General features: G+C 38.2%; 1 protein-coding gene across 1 annotated transcript; it reads left to right on the top strand.

The window, feature by feature from the left end:
- The first annotated feature begins 7668 nt into the window (after positions 1-7668).
- On the top strand, positions 7669-21103 carry LOC129723194 (phospholipid scramblase 2-like). Its single transcript, XM_055677241.1, has 3 exons — positions 7669-7803; positions 18526-19248; positions 19317-21103. The coding sequence occupies exons 1-3, from the start codon at positions 7786-7788 to the stop codon at positions 19410-19412; spliced, it is 837 nt and encodes a 278-aa protein (XP_055533216.1). The 5' UTR covers positions 7669-7785; the 3' UTR covers positions 19413-21103.
- The last annotated feature ends 5466 nt before the right edge of the window (positions 21104-26569 follow it).

Raw genomic sequence — 26569 nt, 5'->3', positions numbered from 1 at the left:
TTACCTCAAAAAAAAAAAAAAAATCGAAAAAAATCAACTTTTTGGGACTTAGAGATAGAGGATAAGGAGAATTGCCAGCTTATATATTCCTAAGTCCCAGAAAGTCGATTCCTAAAGTCCGATTGAGCTGGAAATTTACATGGAGGCTTTTTTCGAGAAGACGAATCTTTTGAGCCTTTCTTCTAAGCGATATACGAAAGAAGGCATGAACAAACCAAAAAACATTGAAAAAAAACACCCAAAATTTATCTACCTAGCGATAAACCCAGCCTTTCTCATTCAAACTTTTATTTGTAAAAATAGATTTACATGAACGCTTCAATCCAATAAATGTATATTCACTCTTAAGGTCCTAAAAAATTGATGTTGTAATCTATACATATAAAAATTCAGTGCGGTCTGTCCGTCTGTCTGATCCATATAGGCTCGAAAACTACCGAACCGATCGGCGTGAAATTTTGTATGTAGGGGTTTTTGGTGCCGATAAAGGTTCCTATGATAGTTTGAGACCCATCTTCTGGAAGGGAGGGGTCCCATACAATTGAAACACAAATTTCTGCCCATCTCGAAAACTAATCAACTAAATGGAACCAAATTTGGCAGGTTAATGTTTTTAGTGGTAAAAAATATGTTCATAATGTTTTGACACCCCTCCTTCTTTTGGAAGGGAGGGGTGCCATACAAGTGAAACACAGATTTCTGCACATGCTGAGAACTAACCAACTAAATGGAACCAAATTTGGCAGGCGAATATTTTTAGAGGTAACAAATATGTGCATAATGGTTTGACACCCCTCTCTTTTCTATGAGGGAGAGGTACCATACAAATGAAACACAATTTTCGCACAGCTCAAGAACCAATCAAGAAAATACAATCAAAATGGTTCGACGCCCCTCCCTCTTCTGGAAGCACATGTTTCTGCACAAATTTCTGCACATCTCGCGAACTAATCAACTAAATGGAACCATATTTGGTGATTGAAAGTTTTCAGTGGTAACAAATATGTTCCATAATTGACCTCAGGTAACATTTTGGATTGTAAGATGGCAACATACGGTTTCTGGAAAACAGCCAAAAATGGCCGATTTCCACCCAATATAATAATATCCGGATCTAGAATGATACACAGGAGCTCAAATTGACCACAGATACCATTTTGAATTCTAAGATGGCGTCTTCCGGTTTCTGAAAAACAGCTGAAAATGACCAAATACCACCCAATATGAGTCTCTCCGGAGCCAGAATGTTGCAAGAAGCTAAAAATTGACTTCAGCCACCATTATGAATTGTAGAATGGCAACTTCTGGTTTCTGGAAAACAGCCAAAAATGGCCGATTTCCGCCTAACATGAGTATCTCCGGAACTAGAATGATACACAGCAGTTGAAATCGACCACAGATCCCATTTTGGATTCTAGGTTGGCGACTTCCGGTTCCTGGGAAACAGCCGAAAATGATCGAATAACACCCAATATGGGTGTTTCTTCAACCAGAATGACGCTCAGAGGCCAGAAATTATCTTAAATACCATTTTGAAATCCAAGACGGCGATTTCCGGTTTGTGAAAAACAGCCTAAAATAACCAATCAGGCACCATTTTGAATTGCTTAATGGCAACTTCTAGGAAACAGTCGAAAATGACCGAATAATACTCAATATGGATATCGAGATGATGCATAGGAACCAAACATTGACCCTGGACACCATTTTGAATTTAAAGACGACCACTTTTAGTTTCTGGAAAACAACCAAAATAACTAAATACCTCCCAATATGGGTATTTCCGGTGTTAGATTGATGCCAGAAAATCTGCTGAAATGACCGAATACCACCCAATATGAATATATTCAGAATTAAGGCGATGTACAGGAGCCAAGAGTCGAGGATGCTGTCATTTCGATAAAATCAATCATTTCAAACGATTTGTTATTTGACTTTGATCATATCATATGGCCGATTCGTCGTGCATTTGCAGACTTTAAACACATCGCAAGGAATCAATGAATTTGGAACGATCAAATAGTACGATACCACATTTAAATTATAGTGAGGCCACATATATCGATCAAAGCAGGTATAGTTTTAAATAGTCTTTGAATTTTTTTTCTTTCCATAACTTTTGAGCTACATATCAAATTGTTATGAAATTTGTTATTTGTAAGTTTGAGAGATGACTCGTTCGTATGACACTAGTTCTGTTCAAATAAGTCATGTAATCTTTGAGATAATAGACTTTCGTTGTTTTATTAACAATTTTACAACGATTACTTAAGTTCGATTATAATCAAATGAAATGGGAACGTATATGGCAGCCAAACTTTGAAACCACGTGTTCAACCATAATTCATCAGTTAACCCTTAACTAGTCCGCTCGTCTGATAATAATGTTGATCAATTCGGTTGTGCAGTTTCTGAGATAATGAAGTTTCGTGATTTTCACATTTCGGTACATTACAGACGAAGTTACAGTTCGATTACAGTAAAATTCAATAGGATGTTATGAGGCAGCTAGAGTCATCAATTGACACTAATTTTGTGGAAATCGGTTCAGCCATCTCTGAGAAAAGTGAGTGAGTCCAAGTAGTCGTCGGAATATGTTCCTTTTCATAGCTGGATTTCACATTTTTAAATATAACAGTCAAAGTAATAGTCCGATTGCAAAACAAATCAATAGGGTCTTATGGGGCAAAAAGACCTCCCATTTGACACTGATTTTATGAAAATCGGTCCAGCCATCTCTGAGAAACATGAGTGAGATTAAACAGTCTTCAGAACACGTTTCTTTTCGTAACTTTTGAACCACAAGTTCAATCTTTATAAAATTCAAAAGTTAAAGGTTTTTCAGATAGCCCGTTCATTTGAAACCAATTTTGTTCAAATCGGTTGTGTGGTTTTAGAGATAATGATGTTTCATGATTTTTACATTTTGATACATAACCTCTAAACTAAAAATCCGATTACAATGAAATTTAATAGGGTTTTATGGGACAACGATTGCAATTAATTTCATGAAAATCGGTCCAGCCATCTCTGAGAAAAGTGAGTGAGAATAAAAATCTGCACATACACACACATACACACACACATACAGAAAATGCTCAGCTCGTCGAGCTGAGTCGAGTGATATATGCTATTCGGCCCTTTGGAGCACTTTTATATCTTCGGTTTTGCAAGTGATTGCTATACCTTTCTAGGAGAAAGGCAAAAATACACCTTGATAATTTCTGCTGGATTTATTTTCCACTCTAAATAACGAATTTCTAGTAGCCAAAAGAATAACTATACCAAACATTTTGGAAGTAACATGGAATAAGCATTTTTTGAATATAAGATGCGATTTTTTTTTGTTTCTGCTTTAATCGAAACCTCACTGTACTCATATATAGGTCGGACTCGATTATATATCATTTGAGATTCAACTTTTTATAGTAGGAAAATTTTCCCTGATGAACATTAGTCAAAAAAGACCAAATATCATTCAAATGGAAACATATTTCGAAGAATACTTAAATTCACTCTCTTTGCTCAGAAATGGCTGAACCGATTTCCACAAAATTAGTGTCAAATAAAAGGTCTAGCTGACTCATAACATCCTATTGAATTTCATTGTAATCGGATTGCATCTTTGTCTGTAATGTATCAAAATGTGAAAATTACGAAACTTCATTATCTCACAAACTACACAACCGACTTAAACAATATTGGTATCAAATTACACGACTTAAACATTTGAACACAACTACGGGCTGTCTCTCAAACGTACAAATAACAAATTTCATAACAATTTGATACGTGGTTCAAAATTTATGAAAAGAAACGAAATTGGTTGATCAAAATATATTGTACTATTGATCGTTCCCGGTATTGCTCGTGAATAAAGTAATTTTTTTAAAAGTAATTTTTTAATTTCGATATTTCTTTAGCACAAATATAACGTGGAATTTCACAGTTTATACTTCAATTATTACTTCAAATACAACATCAATATTCTAGAACCCAAAGAGTGAATATACCTTTATTGGATTGAATTTGGCAATTTAAGATTGTTCTCCAGAAACCATAAGTCGCAAAATTGGATTGGATGAAGTATGGAGTTAATTTCTTGCCTCTAAGCATTATCCCGATTCCTGAAAAACTCATATTGGGTAATGAAATTGGAAGCTACTATCCAAAAATTTTCTAAAGAGTCATTGAAAACATTTGCATCGTTAGCTGTGTGCAAGCTAAGAGGTGATGTTTCGTTTACTCAAGTTAAGATTTTACGAGTAATTTTTTTCTGCGAAAGCATCGTAGACCAGATGAACAAGTTTGTTTCACGCCAAATTGATATATTCTTGGCGAAGTCAGCGTCACACTTTAGTTCAGAACAAATTATTGAATTTAAAAACGAACTTCATATCGACAAGCTTTTTGTGAACGTTGGCAGTTCCAAACGACAAGACCTTTTTTTGAGAGATTTGTTGGGTTCGATGCCAGAGCCAAAAATAGTAACTCTCAGTTCTAAAGAAAAGAACAAACTCGTTAATGCCAATGAAAAAATAGCCGAGGTTAGAATACAATATGTATTTATTATTCAATGAATCACAAATTTCATTCTTTTCATTGCATGCAGGTGAATATAACATTTCAGTATGTGTCCATAATTAAATCACTAAAAATGCTTTTACGTTATAAACAAAATCGACTTGCGTTGTTGGGATCCAGAGCACTCAATAACCCTATAAAACCAATCGTATATGTATCATATACTGATGGAGAACATTTTTCGACTAGTTATTATTTCCGCGAAAATCCTGATGCGTTGCGAATTATTTTCTACGAGGACAATGCAGAGCCATGTAATGCTCTTAGTTCTAGAGCTGAGAGCAATAAAATTACTGCTATGTATTTTAAGGTTCAAACCCTGCCTAAAGAATTGAACTCTAACAAAAAGGCAGTTTTTCCCTTGCCACAGGACTTGGCGCTTCGACACTTATGATGAGGACACACGGTATCAGATGCTGAAGAGCCACTTTGAAATTTTAGAAAATGCCTTGATGAATATTTTTCACTCAGTTAAAAAAAAGGTTTAACAACGCGAGAAACAAAGTCCTCGATTATTTCTTAATACGAATAAAACGAGAATCCCTAGTACACCTTATTTTTTCGAATAAATATCAAATAATACTCATAGTGTTCCAGTTTGAACTATTATAAAAAGCCTAAAGCCTAGAGTAATTCAATTGATAAATAAACATGAAGTCCATTAACTGATAAGTCATTAAAATTAGTGTAGAAATTCTAAAATAGAGCTGAGGATAGTGAGAAAATCAAAATGTGTTTGTAATATTTTATGCTCTTGATACTTTTTGCTGGATTTGAATTTGAAAACTTAATCTTTTCATCCGCCGAAAAACAGCTCGGTTACGGAATTATTTTTTTGTGTGTTGACAACTTGTATATTTATTAATTGACTATACGATTGCTATGATTGAACAAACTTTTCTCGAAATACAACGGTCTTGTTTTATTTAGTACTATGTAATAATGTAATCACAAATGTTGTTGTTGTTCATTGAGTCGAGTCTGTGTAATATATATCGTAACATTTTGTGAACTATCTCATATGGAAAATTATTAACTTACACTAAAACCTTTTCAGTCATCCCAGCGTGCACTACAAAGATATAACGGCGAGGTCACTGGTTAACAAATATCACGTTTAGGGAACCTGTACATTAGAGAAATGACAAGACATTCACCGTTAAGGCAACTGTCAACATCAAAACGGATAACAACAATGCAAAATTATACAGATCGCCCGTTTTGATGTTGACAGTTGCCTTAACGGTGAATGTCTTGTCATTTCTCTAATATACAGGTTCCCTAATCACGTTCTTAGATCCAGGAGTGCTGCTAGCTGCTATACCCCAAGCGTTATGGTTCTACCCTCATGGTAGGGGACAAGGAAAACATAGTGGTAAAATTCATTACCATATAGAATATGTGGTCAAAAATATAAACAACAAGTACGGCGTCCCAAAAATTCCGACTGCATGGATGCAACTAACAACGATTCTGCCGACATATCGCGAACCATTGATAACCAAAATATTCTACTAATGGTACTACTTTGAAGCTCATTGTATATTTTACATATTCACACGAACTTTCTATTTCATGATTATGTTCATCGAATACTTCAATTTTTTATTTTAGTCAACGATGGACGAGACATGGAATGTTCTTCATCGAAAAATATTATTGAGATACTCCAATATTCATTCATATATCAAAGAAGGTATGTCATCTCGAGAACTTATTAGAATGTGTTTCCTTTAATTACAGATTTTTTTCGAACGCTTGTCATCATTAGAGAAAAAAATCCTTAGCGCGGCGCTAAGCGTACTGTGCATGGAACAAACGTTATCGATAACCAATTAGAACGAATCATCGAATGGATCAACGTAAGTGTCACATGCTAAGAAACAATACAAAGGCTTCAAACCTTTTTTGATATTTGTCTAGCCTGAGGACGACATTGACCAATTCGTTGTCAATTGTATGAAAACAAATTCACCGATACTTATCATAAGAGCAGCACCATATGAAGGAGGATCGGCGTATGTTTGTGTTGAAAAACGTGTGTTCTCAGTAACACCTGATAGTCTGAAAGCGTTCTTTGTACCTATTCACACACATTATTTTTTCAAAATGCGATTTGACCCCTCTCTTACAAATTTTTATAACTTATTCTTTGGGGCAATTTTAGTAATGGAGAAAGTCAGCACTACAGTTGACAACTTTATTTAACTTCGTGGAAGACATAGAATTTCTGTCTCTTCAATTTTTCCAAGTTTCATAGAATTTGAAGATCTACAACTTTATCGAAAGCCGCAAAGCTCTAGCGTGTAAGGGAAAGAAGTTGGCATCGCAACGCCACCTAAGCGGATAAATTCCGAATTAATTCAAAATAAATTGAAGCCCCGATCATACCGAGAAACTTTGTAGAAGATCGGAAACCAATTCATTAAACTCTGAGAGTGCTAAAAATTTCGTTCTGCTAGATTCCATTTCTGGCCCAGTGTGCAGTGTAATGAACAACAAAACTAACACACGCGGTTCATTTTGTTGTGAAATATAATTTGTTTGCTATGTTTTCATAACTACTTAATAATGGAACAACCAATCAATATGATATTTTATCATATTATTAGAATTTGTGGTTGAGCCACTTTCAAATAATATCTTTCGAACGTAAAGAATTTTGGTGTTATATTTCGGATAAGATGTTTATGATTTATGGTAGGGTAACACAACCAATGGTGATCCAATTTCAAAATCATTACAAGCCAATGTTCGCCGTTTGCCAATATCTGGACAAACCAGGTTACACATCACCAGAATAAGTAAAATAAACAGAAAAATCTCAACCAAGCATCGCGAATAGTACACAAACGGTCCCGTGTCTGGAGGCGCAGAGCTAATGTCAGCATCGCACGAAGCAGCCATTCTGAGTTCGAATTTTAACCTAACGGAGAATTTTTCCTTTAAAAGATGACAAGATTATTTTTACTGGTGTGATTTTTATTTTATGAACAAGCGGGCAACAGCAACAAATCGAGTTCCTTGGAAATTCAACACCATTATAAATACCATGGCATATTCTACTAGTTATGGAAGTCGCACATCGACTGCCTTCTCAATCAGTAGTGGATTGTCGATAATCAGAGTTAGTCGTTTGCATTGGCGGTTGTTGAAACAAATCATATTTCAGTTAGCTTTTGAACGTTACACATCATCGACATGGACGCTGTGAATTCGGTAAGTGTAGTGCAAATATTTAAACAGTTTTGGACGTCATTTGGAATATTGGAAAAAAATTACTTCCAATCTTCAAAAAGTAGATGTTGTCGTTGTTGTATTAAATTGTGATAATTGCAGTTTTTTTGGAAAATAGAAGATTAAGTAGCCGTAATAAATAATTTCATTCTCGAAGTAACTGCCAACAGGAAACACCATGTTTCAATGATGCAGTCATTACTCAAACCCGTTATTATAAACAATTCGAAGTGCGATTGACCACGATACATACCGCGTGTTTTGATGGCTAGAGCCGGTGAATTCGAACCAACATGATGAGTGATTTGCTCCAAGTTTTTTTTAAACATATTCAGTTTTTTTCGTCTTAGACTGATGCATTTTTTTTTAAAGATTATCAAAGTTTGCCAACGGAGGAGGGTGTGGTTGGCTAAAAAATAAATAACACCGAGAGGGAAAAAAGGGATATCTACAATAATAATTTGTATACATGCAAATGAATGTTGAAATATAACATTATTATCCATCAATTGGCATGCCGTTTAACGGCACCCTCACTGTCAGTGGACTTGTTAATACATGTTTATTTATGCAAAATTGAGCATATACAGTGTCGGAATTGCTTGAATATTTTTTTCTTCCCAATTCAATTTTCAACATTTCTGGAGGAAGGGGGGTGGTTGACATAAAATTAAAATAAAATTTGTAATTTGTGCTTACGTTAAAAATTGTTTAACCCGCTAGTGCCCAATGCCGCCATTTGGCGGGCTTCAGTCGAAGTTCCGAAAAGCTTCAATAAATACTTAAAAAAAGTTTATAATAGTTTATAGTGATTTTATCGAAGTCCGTTTAGAAATTAATTTGGGCACTAGAGGATTAAAAGCAAGGCGTTGCTTTGCTACATCCCGCTTCAGGACTCGACCTAGGGACATTTCAATCAATTAAACCGTTTTTCTGATACAGAAATTTTCACTCATCAGTCGCATTTTTAGATAGACTACTAGGAACAACTGAGTAATGTTTCAGCGAAATCTAAAATGATCTATCGACATTGATTTTCGAAGTAGCGTGGACTGCTTCAGGGAGGAGATTAACAGCGAAGCCTGTCTCTGCTCAATCTCGCAGCTCCCGGTTCTCAAAATCTGGATTTACTTGATATAACCACGTACTGCTTAAATTGGTTACCTTGTGAGTTCGTTTTGTTTTTACAACCTTTTGATAACAGGATTCGCCATATTTAATTTCAGTAGGGGTAGTATAAAAATGATTGATTATGGTGCAAAAACAGCGCGTTGGATAGGTATTACGAGCTTAGCGATAATTTTTTAACATTGTAATGTGTAGCTGGAAAAAAAAGTTCTGAGTGAAAATGTCAAAATACTCAAATGTTTAATATATTTTATTTTTTTTTATTTTACCATCATCATATTTTGATCGATAGTAGTACATATTGTCATCATCAATGTGTAAAAAGGATGTTTAGAAAAGGTTCTTTTTGAGATATTTAATATTTTGTGACAATTGAGAAATTTCAGCCCAGGAACCACACCACACAATTTCAATTAAACTAGCCGTTTTTATGATATAGAAAAATTTTATCCATCTTGAATTGGCTTTTTTGAAACTGCAGTCGTGACGTGAGTCTACATGGAGAACATGAAACATGCCATCTTATATATAAAATAAGGTTACATATATGTGCGACCGCCCATAACTTTACAACGGAGCGTCTGATTTGAGCTGGCTTTGTTTTGTTGTGTTCGTCTTCGTCTAAGGCAAATTGTTACGGCGAGAAAACTAGGAAAATTCAAAGGAAAATGGTAGAATTCACGAAAATAGAATTTCCATACAACGAAGAAATGAGATCGCAGAAGGCGCAATGAACAACAATATAACAGCAATTTAAAACAGGTGACTCTAGACAGTTATTTTGAAATCATCCTTTAAAAGCTAAAACCACCGAAAATTAAATACAAATAGGAGTATTGGTAGCTACCGTCACGGTAATCGGTTGAACTTTCTAAACATATAAACATACAGCTCTGTCTGCCTGTCTGTCTGTCTGATCCATATAGGCTTGGAAACCACTGAACCGATCGGCGTGAAATTTTGTATATAGGGGTTTTAGGGGTCGAGAAAGGTGACTAAGATAGTTCGAAACCCCTCCCTTTTCTGAAAGTGAGGGGTTCCATACAAATGAAACACAAATTTCTGCACATCTCGAGAACAAACCAAGTAAATGGAACCAAATTAGGCAGGTGAATATTTTCAGGGATAACAAATATGCTCATAATGGTTTAACACCCCTCTCTATTCTATAAGAGAGGGGTCCCATTCAAATGAAATACAAATTTCGCACAGCTCGAGAACCAATCAAGCAAATACAACCAAATTTGGTATGTGAATGTTTTTTAGATGTAATAAATATGTCCATAATGATTCGACACCTCTCCCTCTTCTGAAGGAAGGGGGTCCATACATATTGAACACAAATTTCTGCACATCTCGAGAACTAACCAAGTGAATGGAAACAAATTTGGCAGGTGAATATTTTTAGGGGTAACAAATATGTCCATAATAGGTTAACACTCCTCCGTCTTCTGAAAGGGTGGGGTTTACTACAAATGAAACTCTAATTGAGTAAATGGAACCAAATTTAGCATGTGGAGGTTTTTGGGGGCAATAAATATTTTAATGGTGGTTCAACATCCCTCTCACTTCTGGATGGGAGGGCTCTTATACAAATCAAACATAAATTCCTATGGTGGTTTGATACTTTTCCGTACTCTGGAAGGGGAGGCAGGTCTCCTATACAAATTAAACAAATATTTCAACTAGGTTTACCGGAAAACAGCCTACAACGATCGGGTCGATGCACAGGAGCCAAAACTCGACTCCAGGCGCTATTTTTAAATTTAAGATGATGGAAACTTCCGGTTTCTAATATGGGTATTTCCGGAATCGTAATGGTGCACTGAAGCCACAAGTCGACCTCAGACAACATTTTGAATTGTAAGATGACAAATTCCGGTTTCCGGAAAACAGCCGAAAATGGCCGGTTTCCATCCAATAAGAGTACCTCTGGAACCAGAATGATGCACAGAAGCTGGAAATAGATCACAGACACCAATTTGAATTCTAAGATGGCGATTTCCGGTGTCTGGAAAAAGCCGAAAATTACCAAATACCACCCAATATGGGTGTTCCTTTAACCAGAATGACTCTCAGAGGCCAGAAATGTTCTTTAAATACCATTTTGAAATCCAAGATGGCGACTTCCGGTTCCTGGGAAATCGCCGCAAATGACCAAATACCACCCACTATGAGTATCTTCGGAATTAGATACTAAAAATTTACCACAGACACCATTATGAATTGTAAGATAGCGACTTTTAGTTTCAGCCACAAATGCCGAAAATGGCCAAATAACACCCAATATGAATGTTCTTTTAAATCAGGATGACGCTTAGGGGCCAGAAATTGTCTCCAAATGTCATTTTGATATCCAAGATGGTGACTTACGGTTGTGGAAAAACCGTCGAAAAAGACCAAATTTTACTTATTATGGATATTTCCGTAATCGAGATGATGCTAAGAAGCCAAGCATTGACTCTGGACACATCTTGAATTCAAAGATGACCACATTCAGTTTCTGGAAAACAAACAAAATAACTGAATACCACTCAATATGGGCATTTCCGGAATTAGATTTATGACAGAAAAATAGCTGAAAATTACCGAATACCACCCAATATGAATTGTTTCAGAATAGAGAGGATGTACAGAAGCCAAAAGTCGGTGATGTTGTCATTCCGATGAAACCAATCATTTCGAACGATTTGCTTTTAGACTTTGATCATTCGCAGACTATAAACAAATCGCAAGGAATCAATGAATTCGGAATGTTTAAAATTATTAAATTGAACACAAAAATGGGCGAGACGAAGTTTGCCGGGTCAGCTAGTGTTTACATAAAATGACCTCTTAATCAAAAAGGAACATTTGTAGGGGAAGGGATGATAAAATGAACACCCTAAGCTGTTTCTCAATTTTCTCCACAATTAAACACTAAAACCATGAGCTCTATCGCACACATTAACTGAGCAACTAATGATTGATGCAAAAAATAGGTAGAGTTACTCTGATAAAGTATTTTTCGAAGCTTTCTTGAGCTTTTTTAAAAAGAGTTGTTTGGGGGTAAAATGGACACGAGTGGGTAAAATGAACATAGAGAGGTGGTAATATGAACACATCGGACGTGAAAGTTGATTATCGCTTTACTGGTAGCAATATGTTGTTCGATTACACGTGACACAGTTATGCATTCACCTACAGTTTAGTTTTCACCGGTTGTCGTAGAATTAATAACAATATAAGACCTAATCCGCAAGAAACTGGGAAATGGTGGAAGCTTATTTTATGAACATGCCGCATTCAACGCCACGCTTAGCCGCTGCCATCTGTTTATCGGTCCAGGTTTAATTTTGTGTATTCCGATACAAACACAAAGCATCTAAAATTTCAAATGAAAATTTGCACAATTTTTCTACCATCACTAAGGGCTGTCCATTTTACCCGCACAGTACAGTAAATGTTATTCAAAATACTCAAAAAATCATTCAAACAATTACTAACGTTTAATGATTTCTGGTGGTTAGTCTGAGTACAGATATATGCACAAAAGTCTATACGAAAAACTGTTTTACACTAAAAAAAGGCTATTTCTTGTGAGCCAAAACTAACATCACTACCACGAATCTGCACGTTTTTTGATTTTGTTTATTATTTTCGTTGTTTGACTGATTCATGTCGCATAGTTTGTCTTAAACAGCTTCTAGTGCATCCAAGAGGAGGTTGTACTCGTAATAGTCGGTGTCCATTTTACCACCCCTGTTCATTTTACCCACAATTCCCCTACAAAGTTTCAACAGAATCGAAAAGGATATGCTAGAAAAAACATTTTGTTCAATTAATTTCCCATGGTATGTCTTTGATTCACTCTTAATCATCTTTATCAGAATTTATAGCAATGCTGTGAACTTCTTTTCAATCCCTTTTTATTTGTCGTCTATTCCAAGAAAACTTCGTTTGTGATACTATTTTCATTATGTATTTGTGCTGGGAGGAGGAAATGCTTATCAGCATCGATACTAATTCTAGAGAAGATATTAAACGGTTGCATTGTACCTGATATTTGCGTTATGACATAGTAAGCAAGCATATGCATTCATAAATGTAAACTACAAGCAGGAAAAACCCCAGTTTTATTACAACGGGGTCACGTCAATCAACAATCATAATAAAAAAATTGTTTGAATTTTTTTCGGTGGTTTTCGTTGAACTCAATGTAAATTTAAGATTTACAAATATACATTCCCGAGAAGTGAGTTTACCAACACAAAATTTATGCAGGTGGGGAAAATAAAGCCAGCGTTCATCCAGTTCTGAGTTGCTCAGGAAAAAATATTTTTGAATACTTTCAAAATAAAAATAAAATGTCTATGAACTGTTCCGAATTCATCAAACAACACTTTTTTATGTGTGATATTCTCTTTTGGTTTTTTATTTAAAATGTACATTAGTTTTATATCTAACTATTTGATTTTAGTCGAGATGTTTATGTGGAAATGCATCAACCTTTAAGTTCACATAAGCTCAAAAATTCATCTGAAATTACGTCAATGCGAAACGCAAAAATCTACGTGTACAGTAAGGTCTTTTTTCACACGGTTTTTTACGACGTTTTTCCAAATAATGTGTTTTTTACACATTTTTTGCACGGTGCGTATCCATCACGTGAAAAATACTTTACTTACTTATTACGGGGGTCACTTCACGGTGAAATCGAAGTGAAGTGAATGAAGCCCTGAGCGGAATAAGCGACGGGTTTCGCGTGAAATTATTTCACGACCATTTCGAACAGTGAAATGATTCCACGAAGATGGGTTAAGTCTTGAAAATTGATTGATTGGTGATCTAATAATAAATATGGGATTTATTTTTCAGTAACGAAATGAATCAGAACTCGATCCGTGCCTCAAAGCGGTCAAGGTTTCAACTTTTTGACCGATGAAAAAAATGCACAGTAGCTCATGAAATTTTCGATGCCGAAAAACGAAAAAAATCGACTTTTTGGGACTTAGAAATTATCGAGCTGGGAAACATTCTTATTTCACTTGTGCTATTCACGATTTCACTTCACTGTTAATCTCACGGAGGTTATTTTTGTCACCTCACTTGAGATGGAATCGGGAATGGATCTCAAAAAGTGAAGTGAGCGCGATAGTGAAATATATTTTATCGTGAAGTGAATCCCGTTATAAGCACCTATATTTCGAATTAACGAAAATGCATGTATTTACTGTACTATCTGCTTTCCAACTTGGTTTAACCTGGGAATACTTCTTATTTTAGCACATAAAACTTGATCCGTTTAATATTTGGTCGCACAAAATTGGACATATCTTCGTCAAAGGAACACGAAGAAAAAACTCCGTAATTTATTGACCTTTAAACTGCTCATAAATGCATAACAGTTCCATGTGAATTTTCATCACTTTTGAAATAATCCTCCGAAACTTCTTTACAGTACGTGTGCTCTCGAAAAATCATAAAAAAATGCTATGTTTGTTGCTAAAATGATGAAAAAAAAAAATATAAATTTTGGTCAGTCCCACGTTACAAATAAACGCAAACAGGCTCAGAGCTAAAAAAAAAAATAGTAGAAAATTATAGTAACTTTCATTAAAAGACCAATTGAAGTTTACTAGTCGGAACAACCACAACCTTATTGCATATAAAAGTATTCTGCCACATATATTTACCCCGGACGAATGCATGTTTCAAATTTTTATTCTTTTTTTATTGAATCAATCAGTGGTTTACCTGCGTCTACTGCGTTTTACTCAGTTCAGTTGTATGTTTTTGACCGTGTGACTCTTATGCGTTTATGGGCAGTAAAGGAAAAATACAAAAAAAAAAAATATTCGTCTGAGTTTCGGATGAATTCACGCATTTTTCGTTTTAAACTGCCCATCATCTTCTGCACAGTGGAACTGTCAAATCGATCCTCCACTATCTATGTAATTTAATTCTGCCTTTTTCTTCAACTTGCTTTTTTTGTATGGACCCCACCGCGACTTGTAGCTATTTGATCATTTGTGGCATTGTTCGGACGTTTTTGCGGTTCACACATTTTGTTTTTTGTTTTGCCCTTTTGCAGTGTTACTTATTGAGAAGCAATTTGCTCCATGTTATAGTGCTTTTAATTTTCTCCTTCAGACTTAGTAACCTACTCCCTTTCTTATCGACCTTAGTTATCACTCTAATAGCGTATAACGTGCTATAGTTTATGATATTATCGAAGCTTTAGACCAGTGGTTATTGAATCTGGAGGGAAGTTTTGTGTGGAAGAGCTTGACAATAAACCCATACTTAAAGTCCTTTTTCAACGAATGGCTTGGTTCTACCATGATTGGAACCACTCGCTTGTCAAAGCGGACTTCGTAACCATGCGGCTACGAAGCTCTACATAACCTAACTTGCTGTTAATTTTCGCCCAATATTTTTCAATTGGACGAAAATTTGGGCAGTTCGGTTGGTTGATAGCTTTTTCGATGATATTAATTCCATTCTCCTTGTACCAATCCATGACTTCCCGATTAGACCGTCATGTGATTGGATGAACGGCAAAATCCGCTTCTGGAGACACTGCTACTTGTGCACCTGGCCATTCATGGTTGATCCGGTGATGAAAACCTTGATTTTTTTGCCACAGCTGCAGATTCCCTGCCACACCATCAGCTTCCAAGCGAACTTGTCAGCAAACACGAATTTATACCGCTTCGCAACATCACTCTTGCGCCTCTTGGACATATAGAATTTTTGTCCTGGGAGCTGCGCGATATCCTTTTTAACATAAGTCTTATCGTCCATTAAAATGCAGCCGTCGAATTTGGTCAAGACTTCCTCATACAGCGTCCTAGCGCGGCGTTTTGCAAAGAGATTCTACTTGAGGGTACTGTTGGGGTGCTTGCTGGCGTGGAACGACCGCAGGCTTTACGCCGACAGATTCGTCGAACAGTGCTGTACGGTGCCAAGAACTTCTAAGCCAAATCACGCAGGGTGATCCCTGGGTTCGTCGAACTGCTCTGCAGACTTTCAATCGTAGCTGCTTGTCAATCGTTCCACTTCTGCGGTTGCTGTGATCAGCGCGATCCAGCATTGGAGTTTCATTGAATTGTTTTAGCTCGCTGCTTACGGTTGATTTGGGGAATTTGATGCCCTTCACAATTTTTCACTTTCAATTTTCACTGACCATGTCGGATTTTTAACGTGAGTTTGGAAAATTTTCTCTCGTCATCCATTTTCGAAAACTGTTGATCGATTGACTCAAATTTGATGAAACTTTCACCACTATGTAAACAAACCTTCCTCATCACTGCGCTTTCATTAGTTTCTCATAACCACCACTAGAGGCGCCACAGTAAATAGAAAGCTGCGACCAAATATCAAGTGGATCTAACTTTACTGCTTTGGAGTCTACAAGTGCAAGTTTTATTTCTCATTAAAAAATCTTCAGCGACTTTTGGAATTTTGGAAAAAGAACGGTTTCCTAAAAATCCTTTCAATTGGTGAATGGAATTAAATGTTTTATTTTCTCAAACGAATTCGGTATTAGAATTAGAACATAGTTCAATCAGAATCGAAATGAAATTTAATCTCGTAAAAATTACACCATCTGTATTTGTGCACAACATTGCGCACAGTCTTATTTGTTGATAAATGGAAAAATTGAAATGAAAGGCAGATCAATGCAATCATTAACATCAGTTTATTTAACGCTTACCGCACACGATATTCGCACTTAATGTCGTCTTATTCTGGCTTTTCAATGTCTTTAAATTTGTTAATATCCTCAAGAAGCGACAAGCAAATAAAAATTTTCTATGTACAGCTCAAACAAAGAAATAAATTCATCATTTTGTTAATTTTTTAGAAGCGTAGCGAGAATGTCATATGCCATCATTAAATTCAAAAGCCCCGGTTTTGTCGCGCTATAATAATGATTATTGTAAACGTTTGCCTCGGTTTCAGAGTTTGCTTGAAGAGACTGTGTAAATAAATAGTAAAATCATCGAAGAATTAGATTAATAACAATTTTCGTAGTCAATACAGCAGTCGTGTTTCAGATACAACCCTCTTCCTTTCATATATTTTTTTACTAAGGTGGCTTCAGCCACAGGCTGGTTCACCACCGCTTTTTATTTTATAATTACTGTTGAATATTTTTATTTGCAACATGTCTCTAAAAAGTGAAAGAAGAACTGGGAATTCTGAAATATTTGAACGTCCAGATTACAAATACGAATTACGCAAGGTTGGCAACACTGCAGAGAAAAAACAAGGCTGTTTCGATTTTATAAAAAACACACTTTTGTGAATCCAACGAAACTGTGGACTTGTTGAAATAATGAACATATTTTCTATTAAATTTCAATGTTATTCAACAAAAAATACCAATCTACATCTTTTTATCAAATCCAAAATATTGCTGATTCATCGAAAAATGTTTTTTTTGACTATGATAAAATCGAAACAGCACTGCATATATATGTTTGATGATATGATGATATGATATGATTTTGATGATAACGCGTGCAATTTGATATGAAAAACGGGTCCTGCTGTGTTTCTACGTCTTCACTCTAAAAATATTCGAATATTGAAATGATGGTTTTGACAAATCAGAATGGATAGAATGGAATAATTTCTTGAATTTTTTATATTTTAATTAGCATTGCTGAACTGCCGGTACCCGGATAACTGTCCCATAATGAAAAACAACATGTTGAGAAAACGACGATTTAATATTATCCGTGAATTTTCGGATTTCCAGCAATTACATCCAGAACCAATGACCATAACAGTTTCATGGCACCACAAGTTTATCGTTGAGAACAAAAAACCATAAATGGAATTGGTTTTACATTACATAACTTGAAAAAAAGACAAAATGGGTCAAAATATGCAGGTACATTTCAAAAGTACTCGCATATTTTGTCCATATAATTTCATATAAATTCATATAAATTAAACCAGCAACCAGCAGTATCATTGGCAACCTAGATTGTAATACAGAAAAACAACATTCGTCTGGTTAATTAAATGACATACTTCTATATGCCTAAAATAATCCGATATACACTAATCTGGAACAAAATTATATGTTTGCAGTTTGTACCACTATGCAGTGGGACTGTAATGCGGGTACTTTCAATATGGGACAAAGACAGCTTGGTATTTTTTCCATACAAAAGTATTAATTTAATTTTTTTCCCAGAAAATATGATAACAATTAAGTCGATTCCCGGTGATAACTCAAAAGTGACCAAAATCAGTATGGGACAGTTATGCAGGTACCGGCAGTGAAGTCATTATTTCATTATATCCTGATTGAAAATGATGCACTCTATTTCAATGAACCTCATTGAGTTTCTTTCATATCAGTATTAAACACATTATTTTTCTGGCCGCCTGGGAGGCTTGAAACCAACAACAACATACTTTATACAATAAGAAAAAAAATCAACATTCAAAGTAGTTGATAAACAAACTGGAACAAATGTTTCACAAAAAATGAGAAAATTTTGTAAAAATTCAAAAAGCCTTTGCGGCGTTTAAAACCTTGTAATTGAAATCTAAACATAACTGTTCTCGTTAAAGCCTCCACCATACGCGCCGGGTACGGCACCGATAAGCTCTCAACCGGTCTCGGATATCGCTCATCTCAAAATGCAACCCGACAGCAACCACGAAGCACTATTTCCCCTGATTGCAATCGACAGGATCAAATTTAAACAATCTGTCGAATGGCTACAGATCGTCTGCGGTATTGAAATGCCGATTCGATTCGAACTGGCGAATCAACTCAACACGCTTATCTACCTCCTACGGGAGGATGAAAACTGTTGCGAACGCAACTGTATTCCACAAGGCTTTCGCACTAGATCAACGCTACTTACGGCAAACGGTGCCGTTGCTCTGAAGTTTCAACGGGAAGGACGCTGCGTACTCAACTGCTGTATGCCGTGTTGCTGCTATCCATTGCCGTTCAGTAGAGAACGGCTGACCGTTCTTGGTCCAAACGGTGCGGTTTTGGGTGTCGTCCAACAGGAATGGTCCTGGTGGACATCTCGCTTCACCATTTTGAACGCCGAAGAGAGTGTGGTATTAAAAATTAACGGTCCATCACTTAACTTTGCCTGCTTCACCGATGTAAACTACGAAATCGTTGCTCCGAACGATGCTCGAATAGGCAACATCACCAAGCACTACGCGGGATTTGTTTGCGATACGTTTGCCGATTTTGATGATTTTACTATCAATTTCCCGGGCGACTTGGATGTCGCCGTAAAAGCTACTCTGCTGGGTGCTGTCAGCCTAATAGTAAGCATGTTTTGTTCATGTTGTGTATTAAATATTCGATTTATGGTTTTGTTTATTTTCTTTTTTAGAATTTGCTATTTTTTCAAGGTTCCATCAGACGATTGGCTTGTGGACTATCTGCTGGAATATGTCGCGCTGGGATTGATAGCCTCGGCCTCAAATAGTTGATAAGTGATCATGAGTCACATTAATTTATATCTACAGAGCCTTGCTAGATATTGAATGAATGTAACGAATTTAATTTTTTTTATCTGTAGGTATTCATTATGATAACACAGTGCAACAAAAATTAACTTTTTTTTCTGCCTTGGTTTCTATATATAATTTTTTGTGTATTTTGATGCAAAACCAAATTTACCGAGTTTGAACATATTTGAACTTGAGGGGCAACAATGGCGCCATTTTGAATTTTCGAGAATTTGAAAATTTTCGATATTTTTTTGACGCCATTTTGTTTTAAGACCAAATATTAAAATTCTAAGAGTTTGTCCACATCTTCTTACCCATCTTTAAAAAAAAACAGATTTTAAATCGGACAAAAACTAAGTTCTAAACGGTGATTCTACGAAAACGGTTTTGGCATGGTTTTAGTATATTTCACAAAGCAAAATAATATCGAGTATGTCTGAGCATTATTGGTAATGCGCTGATATCTGAAAGTGGTAGTCAAATTATGTCTTATATTAAGTAAAAAAGTCTCAGAAATCGACTGGTTGGTGTCTGATCCACGTAAATTGTCAGCAACATATCAATTACAGCAACAATCAACCCTAGTAACAATATTGGTTTTATCAAAGTTTTATAGCGCTCAATAAAGCCAAAATAGCGCTATAAAACTTTGATAAAACCCGTTTTGTTACTTGGGAATTCCCCTACAATACTAAAATAGGTTAATCTCGACGTTAGATGAACTTATTTGAAATCTATTTTATGTAATATCTAAAGTGTAAGCGTGTAATATCTAAAGTGTAAGTGTACAATAACAATTTGTCATTACATGATCATCCCTCTTCTGCCAGGACCGGTCAAACATATAATTCTCGCTTCAGCTATTAGGGACGAATGACCGTTTGGGGTTAAAGTCCCTTAAAAAGAAATCAATCAATCAATCGCTTCAGCTATGAGACAGCATCATTGCGTCTACGATAAAGTTAAATGCGACACCCTCCCCGCCAAAAGGGGAGGATCATGTAAAGACACACTGTTATTGTATCTTTGAGTATCTCTTGCACTCTCGATATTACATTAAACAGATTTCAAATAAGTTCATCTAACGTCGAGATGAACCAATTTTAGTATTGTAGGGGAATCGGGGCGAAATCGACATGTTGCTGACATTTTACGTAGATCAGACACCTACCAATCGATTTCTGAGACTTTTTAACTCAATATAAGATATAATTTGACTACCACTTTTAGATATCAGCGCATAACCATTAACGCTAAGACATATTCGTGAAATATACTAAAACCATGCCAAAACCGGTTTCGTAGAATCACCGTTTTGAGCTCAGTTTTTGTCCGATTTAGGATCTGTCTTTTTTTTAAGATGGGTGAGAAGATGCTAATATGTGGACAAACTCTTAGAATTTTGATATTTTGTCTTAAAACAAAATAGCGTCGAAAAAACATCGAAAATTTCCGATTTCTCGAAAATGCAAAATGGCGCCATTGTTGCCCCTTAAGTTGATATATGTTCAAACTCGGGAAAATTTGGTTTTGCATCAAACTTCATCAAAAAACATACATAGAAGCCAAGGCAAAAAAATTTTTGCACTGTGTAATTTAAATATTATCTTTTTAAACCATTTCCAAAAAATGCTAATGATGATTTAAACGTCAACGATCAAATAATGCAAAGAATAAAATTTTTTATATTGCAAAATATATCACAATGAACAAACTATGAACAAAAATGTCTTAATTAGCAACAATTAATTGAAAATTTGTTAGTAAATTAGTGTTGTTTCAGAACTTTTAGATGTCGGGATTAGCTTTCGCTTTTATCAATGCTGGTACAAAAAGAACACTTGCTGGCGTTTATAGAGGCAACATTTTCTCAATATGTTCTCGAAAATATTATTCAAAAGAATGAAAAGCAAAGCCTTAGTGCTACATTCCGACTCGAAACTTGACTTTCTTTTTATTATAGGTACACAGATTTTGCAGCTGTTATTTGTACAGGGCAATTGCGGGACTAGCGCTGCGATCCCACAGTCTCTCTCGAGCCGAGACTCGGACCTACGACGACTGTTAGACCAGCATCGTAACTCAGTACCAGTTGGAAAAGTTTCAAAAGAATTCAAAAGAATGAACAAACAAGTAACGTTCAATAACACAAATTCTTGAAAAAATCTCGATATCCTATTTTACGCTGAGACATTTATCTTTACATATCAGTGCGCTAGTGTAGTAACGTAGGGAGTCGAAGGTTTTATGTACCCAACGTGTTTAAATGTCAATAGAATAATTTGTGTGTTCTGCTGCCACGCCATCAGCTTTCAACCGCTGAATGTTGAAACGCGTCGTCCTCTCTGTGCGAGATTTCAGCACGCTCGACAACCGTGCGCGGATCTTACAAACGACGAGATAATGGTCAGAGTCAATGTTTGGTCCCCGAAAAGACCTAACATCAGTAACATCCGAAAAGTGCCGACCGTCAATCAGTAAGTGATCGATCTGGGAGCAGGCTTCTCCATTTGGATGCCTCCAGGTGTGTTTCCGAATATTCAAACGTGGAAAATAGGAGCTACATATGGCCATTCCTCTGGCCGCGGCAAAGTTTATCAGCCTCAGGCCGTTTTCATTGGTTGACGAGTGGAGGCTATGCCTTCCAATGACCGGACGGAAGAATTCCTCCCTCCCAACCTGTGCGTTTGCGTCTCCGATGACGACTTTTACGTCGTGTTTTGGGCACTCGTCATAGACTCGCTCAAGCTTGTCATAGAACTCATCTTTGACTTCATCGGATTTGTCGTTTGTCGGTGCGTAGGTGTTGATTAAACTGTAGTTGAAGAATTTGCCCTTAATCCTCAACACGCATATACGGTCATCTACGGGCCTCCACCGGATGACTCTTGTTTTCTGATTTCCCAGCACTACGAAACCGACGCCCCGTTCCGCTGCTTTGCCGCCACTGTAGTAGATGTGGTACTTGAAAGAAGTGCATGCAATAGGGTCTACTGCACGGAATTCCCTTTCTCCGGAATTTGGCCACCGAACCTCCTGAATCGCTGCGATTTCGACTCCCTGCCGCTGTAGTTCTCGAGCAAGCAAGCCAGCCCGTGCCGGTTCATTGAGAGATCGGACGTTCCAAGTACCCAATTTCCAATCGTTTACCTTAATCTTTTTCCGTGTTCGTAGCCTAGGTCTTTGCCGATTGATCCGTTCCGTATTTCTAAAATCGTTGTTCGTGGTTGATGAAAGGTTTCGGTATGCTACCTTACCAGGGTCGCGATACCTACATCCTGCTGATGGGGCTGCCATCTCAGGTGTAACTGGCGGGATACAGCATTCCATAATTCAGCCGCCCGCTCCGGGTCAGACGCTGTTGTACGCCGCCCCTATGGGGATACAGCCGCGTACGACCCCCTTCCCAGTCAGCATACGACCATAGTTTCCACCGGGGTTGGTTACCCGATCTCCGCTAAGGTTACTCGTATTCCGGTCGGCACCACGTGGAGGTTGGGATAGGAGTTGCTGGACACAGGTGAATGGCCACATTAGGGTCTCAAGTTACACGTGTCCAGCCATTTGCCAACCTGGAGAGCTGGATCAACGGATCGCAGAACAGCAGGAGGAAGGAGTGGAAGACATAAATGGGCTGTGGAGCAGTATTCACGGCGCCATCGAAACGACTGCGAGAGAGGTGGTAGGTACGACGCGTGGAAGGCAGCCTAACGGCTGGTTCGATGCCGAGTGCCAGAGAGCGACAGATGAGAAGAACCGTGCCAGGAGCCGCATGCTCACTGCGGCTACGCGTCAGAACAGAGAGAGGTACAGGGTGGCAAGAGCTGCTGGAAATAGAACCCACCGTCGGAAGAAGCGCGAGTACGAGGAGCAGGTGCTCGCCAGCGCAGAGGACAGCTATGCTCAAAACGACGTGCGGAGATTCTATAGAACTGTCAACAGAGTCAGAAGCAGGAATTTCCCGGTGCCGGTCATGTGTAATGACAAGGACGGCAACCTGCTTACTGATAAACCGACGGTTGCAGCCAGGTGGAAGGAGCATTTTCAGGCGCTATTGAACGGTGAGGTGCCGGATGAGCAGAGCAGGAACAGGATGACGATTATGAGTGACGAACAAGCTGTGGAGCCACCAACACAGGAGGAGGTGAAAAAGGCGATTAGTGAGCTGAAAAACGGCAAGGCCGCTGGGAAGGACGGTATCCCGGCCGAACTTCTAAAAGCGGGAAGCGAGCGGCTGTACTATGCGGTCCACCAGATAATACTAAGAATCTGGGCGGACGAACAAATGCCGAACGACTGGTTGGAAGGCCTCATATGCCCTATCTATAAGAAGGGCCATCGATTGGATTGTGGCAACTACCGAGGGATAACGTTGCTCAACTCCGCATATAAAGTGCTCTCCCGTATCCTGTTCTTCAGATTGAGACCGCTAGCGGAATCTTTTGTTGGCGAATACCAGGCTGGTTTCCGACAAGGGCGTTCCACGACGGATCAAATTTTCACCCTGCGACAGATCCTCGATAAGTTCCGGGAGTACAACTTATCGACTCACCATCTTTTTGTGGACTTCAGGGCGGCATACGACTCAGTGAAAAGAAACGAGCTGTGGCAGATCATGCTGGAACACGGTTTCCCTGCGAAACTAATAAAGCTGAGTCGTATTACACTGGCGAGACATCAGCCGCGTTCGTAACGTTGGATGGACTGAAGCAGGGGGATGCGCTCTCCAACCTACTGTTTAACATCGCTCTTGAGGGTGCAGTACGAAGAGCAAACCTCGAAAGAAACGGTACGATCATCACAAAATCTCACATGCTTCTTGGCTTTGCGGACAACGTCGATATCATCGGTATCAACCGTAAGGCCGTGGAGGAGGCCTTCGTACCTTTTAAGAGAGAAGCAGCGAGATTGGGACTTGTCATTAACTCTGCCAAAACGAAGTACATGGTAGCTGACAGAGAGCGTGGGAATCCCCGTGGTGTTGGTGCTGAGGTGGAGATAGATGGGGAACGATTTGAAGTGGTTGACGAATTCGTTTATCTTGGTACGCTTGTGACATGTGACAACGATATGAGCCGTGAAGTGAAACAACGAGTTGCAGCTGCGAACAGGGCTTTCTACGGACTGCGTAACCAGCTAAGGTCCCGTAGTTTGCAAACTCGCACAAAACTAGCGCTGTATAGGACGCTGATACTCCCGGTGGCCCTTTACGGACATGAAGCATGGACGCTGAAGGAAGCTGATCGACGAGTGCTCGGAGCTTTTGAGCGTAAAATTCTGCGATCGATACTTGGCGGTAAACTGGAAGACGGAGTGTGGCGCAGACGCATGAATCACGAGTTGTACCAGGTATACAAACATGCTGATATAGTGAAGGTAATACAGCGGGGCAGGCTGCAGTGGGCTGGACATGTAGCCAGGATGCCTGACGAGAGAGCCGCCAAAACTATCTTCAGTAGAGAACCAGGAAGAGGCCGTCGACTCCGTGGTAGGCCTCGCACGCGGTGGATGTGCGCGGTGGAAGAAGATGCACGATCTGCTGGTGTACGAGGAGACTGGAGAACGGCTGCTCAAGACAGAAGAAGATGGACATCTCTTATTCGTTCGGCCCTGGACCGGTGAACGGTCCGTTAGCCAAAAAAGTAAAGTAAGTAAGAATAATTTGTGTTTATCATTCCAAACTCGCTGAGTCCAAACGCCTAGTTAGCAGAAACTCTCAACAAAAATTCAAATAATAATTCAAACGTCCCCCGTCCCACAGATACATCTCGTGGTTCCAGAGCGCCGCACAGTGCAACATTCCATAAACAAAAATCAAAAAAGGGGATTTCTTATTGAACCACCTCTATGTGCTGATATGTTTATTTGTTTATTTGTTCATCGTCTTCGATCATATCGTACAGACTGGTTTGTCTTATGCTATATTTTTAATTCTATTTTTAAAACTATTTTTGGTTAAGTTAAAGTCAAATAAATCACTGACGTCATTGAATCCTCTTAGGCAGGAACTGAGCGGATTGTTATAACCATAGCTTGTCCTGTGCCCGGGTATGGAGATCATTGTCCAGTATCGCAACCGGCGCTGAGGAACATTTATTTGAATTAGCAGGAGAAGGTCTGAGCAGTCAATATTGTTCGTTAGGACGTCGAAAACAAACAATCGTTGAAGTTTTATTCGTCTTGTTGACAGCAATTCCAGGTCAATCAAACGACATCGTTGCGAGTAGTCGGGCAGATGTACAGGGTCATTCCACGGTAGGTGACGAAGAGCAAAACGTAAAAAACATTTTTGAACTCGCTCAATGCGAATAACTTGATGGTACAGGGCCCATATGGGAGCAGCGTACTCCAGAACACTGCGTACTAAAGCACAGTATAGTGCCTTAAGCGCGTACACGTCAGTAAACTGTGAAGCATTGCAGCGAATGAATCCGAGGATCGAAAAAGCTTTAGCGGTAATGGCGGAGATGTGTTGGTTGAAGCGGAGCTTAGAATCGATAATGAAGCCCAAGTCACGGATAGACTGCACACGGTCCAGTGGAGTTGTGTCGATGTTGTACTGATGACTAATCAAATTATGACAGCGACTGAAAGTGATCACCTTGCATTTGTTGATGTTCACACGCATCCCGTTCTCTTTGCACCAACGTGAAAGTATATCGATGTCTTTTTGCAAGCAAATACAATCCAACATGGACTTAATTATTCGGAAAATTTTCAGGTCATCGGCGAAAAGCAGCTTTGCAGAAGAAATTCGTTGACACAAGTCGTTAATGAAAAGCACGAAAATCAGCGGTCCCAGTACACTACCCTGTGGAACTCCAGACGGGATGTCGAACTTTCTAGAGCGTGTAGAGTTCACCTGGACGAATGCGCTTCTACCGGTCAAGTACGACATTAACCAGTCGGATATCCAATCGGGGAAGCCCATATGCCTCAGCTTCTCAATTGCGAAGGTGTGCGGAACGGTATCGAATGCTTTTGAGAAGTCGATGTATACCGAGTCCACTTGATTTCGACATTCAATTTCCCGAAATAATACGCTGGTGTAACATAGCAAGTTAGTTGTTGTAGAGCGACGCGGGACGAAACCGTGCTGATCGTTCGATATTATCGATTTAACTGCGGATAG

The sequence above is a fragment of the Wyeomyia smithii genome, chromosome 2 (genome assembly GCF_029784165.1).
Source record: "Wyeomyia smithii strain HCP4-BCI-WySm-NY-G18 chromosome 2, ASM2978416v1, whole genome shotgun sequence".
NCBI classification, from domain to species: domain Eukaryota; kingdom Metazoa; phylum Arthropoda; class Insecta; order Diptera; family Culicidae; genus Wyeomyia; species Wyeomyia smithii.
Note: the sequence above shows the minus strand (reverse complement) of the source record. Positions and strands in the feature narration are given on the sequence as shown.

Coding starts and splice junctions, on each gene's coding strand:
- LOC129723194 (XM_055677241.1), top strand. Junction 19,249..19,316: donor TGGGTGCTGTCAGCCTAATA/GTAAGCATGTTT, acceptor TTTCTTTTTTAG/AATTTGCTATTTTTTCAAGG.